This window comes from Podarcis cretensis (genome assembly GCF_951804945.1).
Source record: "Podarcis cretensis genome assembly, chromosome: 2".
Classification (NCBI taxonomy): domain Eukaryota; kingdom Metazoa; phylum Chordata; class Lepidosauria; order Squamata; family Lacertidae; genus Podarcis; species Podarcis cretensis.
Genome location: NC_137171.1, coordinates 13,485,732 through 13,491,433, shown reverse-complemented (window position 1 = coordinate 13,491,433; position 5,702 = coordinate 13,485,732). Strand labels below are relative to the sequence as shown.

The window sequence follows — 5,702 nt, the reverse complement described above, 5'->3', positions numbered from 1 at the left end:
TCCGGAGACACTTCCGGGTCACGTGGCCAGCGTGACATCGCTGCTCTGGCCAGAGCCAGAGCCGCACACGGAAACGCCGTTTACCTTCCTGCTGGTAAGCGGTCCCTATTTATCTACTTGCACCCGGAGGTGCTTTCGAACTGCTAGGTTGGCAGGCGCTGGGACCGAGCAGCAGGAGCGCACCCCGCCGCAGGGATTCGAACCGCCGACCTTTCGATCGGCAAGCCCTAGGCGCTGAGGCTTTAACCCACAGCGCCACCTGCGTCCCTCACAATTACTTAGGGTCATGCAAACAGACCGATAGCCCATTCTAGTCCAATGCACTGATGTCCACAAAAACCGGACGGATGATTCAAGGAATCTTCCAGGCAGGGCATGAGGCACCTAGCTCTTCCCCCCTCCCAGGACTGATATTCCAGGACAAACCTTTTCTATATCAGAACTTTAATGCACTATTAGAATTAAAAGAGGGGAAAAGCCAACCAGATGGGCGGGGTCTAACTAAATTATTATTACGGTATTTTTCGCTCTATAGGGCGCACCTGACCATAGGGCACACCTAGTTTTCAGAGGGGGAAATCAAGGAAAAAAATATAACCCCCCCATCTCTGGGAGCAGCCAAGTTACAGGGAACCAGGCAGAGGCCTTCTCAGTGGTGGCGCCTTCTTCATGGTGATCCACTACTGCTTTAAGGGAGGTCTTGGAATAAGTAGATTTGTTGCTGATCCAAAACATCCACCCACCCCACTCACACATGAAAACAAAGACCACCACAGCCAACTACAAATGAATAACCACACCCTAGGCCACCAGACCCCCCCCATCTCCCCCCCTCCACCTCTTTCCCCTTTCCTTCCTAATGTCTCAACAAATGAAAATGATTTGTAAAAATGTTACATGGGGGGAAAAACATGAGAGAGAGACATTGCACACTTTTGTAAATCAACAAAATCTTTAATAAATAAATAAATAAATAAATTCTAAAAAAAATTAAATCATAAAAAGAGGCCTCCTCACCTGAAGGACATCAAAGCCCACCTGAAGTCCCAAAATCCCTGATCCACGCAGATCTATGCATGTATGGAGCGATCTGCGTGGATCTGCATCTGATAGTTTACGACTCCCTGTTGTAGGGAATCACATGTATAATCGTATGTTTGGGGACATCAGGTGGCCTTTGATTTCCTTCAGGTGAGCTTTGGGTGTATGGCTTTCCTCCATCTCCACTGCGCAGGATTCCTCTGGAATGACAAGATCACTTGCACAGCTTTCCTCCATCTCAACTGTGCAGGATTCCTCTGGAATGACAAGATCACTTGCACAGCCTTCCTCCATCTCAACTGTGCAGGATTCCTCTGGAATGAAAAGATCACTTGCACAGCCTTCCTCCATCTCAACTGCGCAGGATTTGACAAGATCTTCCGCATGGGTTTCCTCCATCTCCACTGCGGAGGATTTCTCTTGAATTACCAGGTCCAGCAGAGAACCACACTTTGAACAAGTAGTCAGACTCTCGCTTTTCACTGCACTTCCTGGGGTAATCACCACTACAGTTTCTATTTGAGATGTATCTGTTGCGGTGGTCCTGATGCAACATCTCTCCATCCCAACCAATGCTGCACTCAGCAGCTGGAAACCTGCAGCGATATAGCCTAGATAAATAGAAGGTCCAATATGCTGCTCGCTGGGGATTTGAGGCAATTCAAAAGTTTCAGGGAAGTCAATTTCCCCATTTTGTAAGACAGCAGACATGTTCCATATCACGGAAATCAGGACGAGTATCCCTGCTGAGAAGTTCAGCAGAGCTCCAAGCCCAAAAAAGGTTAAGAGAAAATCCTTATGTTTTCTGGGCTCGAACACATTGTAGAGGGCAAATGACTGTAATCCAAGGGCCGCTGAATTCATAATGGCAGCTAAGGCCATTAAGTCCTGAGCAATAAAAATTTCCCTCGGGAGGTTTGGATGTTGTTCATGGAGCTCTTCACAATGGTAATAATAGTTTCCGTCATTAGAAGGGTCTTTCAAAAAACAGACCTGCCAGATTCCGATCCAGATGTTTCCAGAGCCAATTCCCTTGATGTTTTCCACACGCCACACTCTCCAGCTGACAATGGCTGTTGAGGCAATGCACATCATCCAGGCCATAATATTCATCAGGAATGCACACAACTGGAGGCAGGACACTAATCTCAGCCACCTCACCACCAGGGAGCCTTCTTTCACCCGCATGGGGGGTTTGGAGAGGAGGGGAGCAGGGGAGACCTTGGAAGACATCCTGGAAACAAAAGAGAAGACAACATGCAGTGAGAGAGGGAATAACAAGCATGTCTAGTCATTGAAGGACATCCTCCCTCCTGCATTCTTCCTTCCATGCACAGAAAGAAGCAGCAAAGGAAATAGTTCCCCTGCTCTCTCCCCCCTCCTCTGGTTAGGTATAGACATCTGATCCACACATACAGTGGTGCCCCGCAAGACGAATGCCTCGCAAGACGGAAAACCCGCTAGACGAAAGGGTTTTCCGTTTTGGAGGTGCTTCGCAAAACGAATTTCCTATGGGCTTGCTTCACAAGACGAAAATGTCTTGCGATTTCCTGTTTTTTTCCTCCCCCCCTTTTTCTAAGCCGCTAAGCCGCTTATCTGCTTATCCGCTAAGCCGGTAAACCGCTAAAAGCCGCTAAAAGCTGCTAATAGCGCTAATCTGCTAAGCCGTCAATGGGCTTGCTTCGCAAGACGAAAAAACCGCTAGACGAAGAGACTCGCGGAACGGATTAATTTCGTCTTGTGAGGCACCACTGTACTTTCTTCCAGCAAACTGCTACTGATTTAATATACTCTTGCACTGTTCCTGTGAAAATGGCCAGAACCTCAGCAACCTGTTGTGGATGGGAGCTGCTCATGTCTCGCTGTTCTGCTATCTGCTACTGCAGCTATCCTTTTCCACCGAGCATAAACACAGCTATGGCATAGTGAGGAATGTTTAATTCATAAACTTACGTGAAATGCCTTCCTCAGCTAGAGTCTAGCGTGCCAGGAACAGAGCAGGGATTTGCTAGGTGTTCCTGAGCCTCAAGAAGACTGAGCTGTTGGCCACTGAGCTGACGTTCGCCTGAGCAGCCGGCCAGCCACAGCAGCAACTGCTCTGCAGAATTCTTAGGTCAGTTACAGTTACAGTTAGAATCCTGACAACAACACAAATCATAACTTCAAGGTACTGGTCATTTGGAACATCAGGAAAGTGGAAAATGGGAGGGAACTCAGTTCCCTTCTTTCCCAATGCAGAGTGTCTATTCCAGGACACTGTGCAGTTAAAACACGTTCTTCCTGAAGTCAGATTCAGAGCGGTTCCAGCAGTGAAAATGGTGATGTGTGTATCTCAGTACAGATTTGTTTGATGGTCCTGAATGCATTTCATAAAGGATCTCCATGTACAAGAAAGGCTAATAGCACGAGGCCCTGAACAATAAGAATCTCCTTGGCAAAATTATTGAAGACTCCTTACAAACCTATCATTCTTCTTCCCCATCCCATCTTGTTTGGACATTATAGTAAGGGAGAAGATCTTAGTTAGCTCTTTTCCTTTGCACTGGGATTACATGAAATTTGTGTCATGGGACCCCATCACTCACACCAATACGGGCAACACCGTTTTCAGAACCTAGGTGCCCATGATTTAAAATCGCTGTCCTAAGACACTTCAGTCAAAATATTTGTGTTGCTTCCCTTCTGTTCCTTTCTGTGTTGATGCTCCGAATGTGAGCTGCTCAGCTGCATGCAGTTTCCACTGAAAAGTGTGTGTGTGTGTGTGTGTGTGTGTGTGTGTGTGATTAACATTTGGCCAAGCAATGGGCCTAAATCCATCTATTTCACCTGAAATAACTTTGGGAGCCAACCTTTAAAAATCTACAGTAGATATCAAATTCAGAGGAATTAAAAGCTGTCATCTTTTGGACTATTTGAAACATCTTAGAACATACACAAATGTTAATGTTTGAAGGAAGGCAGCAAATGGAGCATTGGAGCCATCCATGCATCCCAAGAGTTGTGAGCATTGATAAGATGAAGCACTTTCACATCGCATGGCAGTGTGCAGTGCTTTTAAAAAGGTAAAGGTAAAGGACCCCTGACAGTTAAGTCCAGTCATGGCTCTCTGATGCCATGAGACTGGCAATCCAAATTATTTGAGTATATAGAGCTAGCAAGGATGACACAGAAGATCAGGCATCAGAAAAATGGAAAATTTATTAATGACTGGAGTAAATTCCTTACATATATGGAAATAAATTTAGGAAACATTAAAATCACAGTAGGCGACATATAAAGTCTGAGAGGTGTAAACAAAGGAGATATAAAACACCCCGCAGGAAGATAGCGTGGGACTACAACTCAAGCCGTTTCTGAAGGGAAGTCAATCACTGTTAGGGGATGGGTGGGTGTTCTTTTTTTTTTTTTACCTCTTCTTTTTCTTTTTTGTATTTGTTGGAGGGTTTGCACCTGTGTCTTCGTTACTTTTTGTCTGTTTTTTGTATGTATTGTAATATTGCTGCTAGGAATCTGTTTCGAAAATGTAAAACCAATAAAAATTTTTTTTAAAAAAAATAAAAATAAGTCCAGTCATGGCTCTGGGGTTGCGCCACTCATTGGCTTTACTGGCCGAGGGAGCTGACGTTGGTCCGCAGACAATTTTTCCGGGTCATGTGGCCAGCAAGACTAAGCCGCTTCTGGGGAAACCAGAGCAGCGCACAGAAACGCCGTTTACCGTCCCGCCGGAGTGGTACCCATTTATCTACTTGCACTTTGACGTGGTTTGGAACCGCTAGGTTGGCAGGAGCTGGGACCGAGCAATGGGAGCTCACCCCCTCAAAGACGCAAGTTCAGTTCTGTATTTGCATGACATCATCCACACCCAAATGCTCTCCCGTTCTGTTTCCCCCACTTAATCCGGATACACCATCTCCATTGAAAATTCTGCTCAATGACACCCATCCAATAGAAAAGTGCTGACCGTCTTCATGCAGATACACTTCCGTGCAGGGGTTTGGCCGACAAGTTCTTCCCGGGTGGGGGGATGTTTTCAGGGGCTCTTTGCTTTTCCCTGCCTCCCCTTTCATCCTCAACTGTGGAGATCTTGGCCATTCTCTTGACAGGGACCTCCGTTCTCAGGCCGGATTTCTGTTTTCCTTCATCCCTCCTTCTCCCGGTCCTGGTTCCCTGAGAAAATAAGAGAGAGGAGGTTTCATGCAAGTCAAGGTGTGCAATGGATCTTCAGGGCATTTGGAAGGAAGAAAAGGTTCAGGAACAAGCGACGCAGCAGCACCCCAAGCGTAAAAACACATTTGACATATCGCTCATGAGATTCGCCCCCCCCCCTTAGGATATATATGCAGAACATCCTGTGCTCCTATTAATATACAAAGTGGGGCCTCAACTCGCTAGCCCCACAAAAGAGGTTCCTCATGAGGCCAGAGGAACCTGGCCTGGCTGTGGGGCATGATTTGAAACCTCCAGTCCCAGTCCAGTGCTCTAACCACTAAACCACACTGCCCCCATTGCAGTCTATAACAGCCTGGAGGGCCACAGATGCCCCATATTCTCTGGCTCTGAGATTGGCCAAAGCTTCCTTTCTCTCCCTTGTTGTGGAGAAAAATGCCCATGACAAAATGTGACATTTTTGGTTCTTTGGGGACAGTTCTGCTTCTCTCTCT

At 46.6% G+C, this 5,702-nt stretch overlaps 1 protein-coding gene across 2 annotated transcripts; it reads right to left on the bottom strand.

The window, feature by feature from the left end:
• Positions 1 to 272: 272 nt before the first annotated feature.
• Positions 273 to 5,413, bottom strand: LOC307210572 (uncharacterized protein). Of its 2 annotated transcripts, none has more exons than XM_079966551.1 (2): positions 5,003 to 5,413; positions 273 to 2,275 (listed from the first exon to the last, which is right to left on the bottom strand). In XM_079966551.1, the coding sequence occupies exon 2, from the start codon at positions 2,272 to 2,274 to the stop codon at positions 1,138 to 1,140; it is 1,137 nt and encodes a 378-aa protein (XP_079822677.1). In that variant the 5' UTR covers position 2,275; positions 5,003 to 5,413; the 3' UTR covers positions 273 to 1,137. The 2 variants fall into 2 exon arrangements, with proteins under 2 accessions (XP_079822677.1, XP_079822676.1); XM_079966550.1 differs by lacking the exon at positions 5,003 to 5,413 and adding an exon at positions 2,995 to 3,143.
• Positions 5,414 to 5,702: the final 289 nt, after the last annotated feature.

Bases quoted from the DNA above. Each gene is read 5' to 3' on its own strand.
- LOC307210572 (XM_079966551.1), bottom strand. From the start codon at position 2,274: ATGTCTTCCAAGGTCTCCCCTGCTCCCCTCCTCTCCAAACCCCCCATG.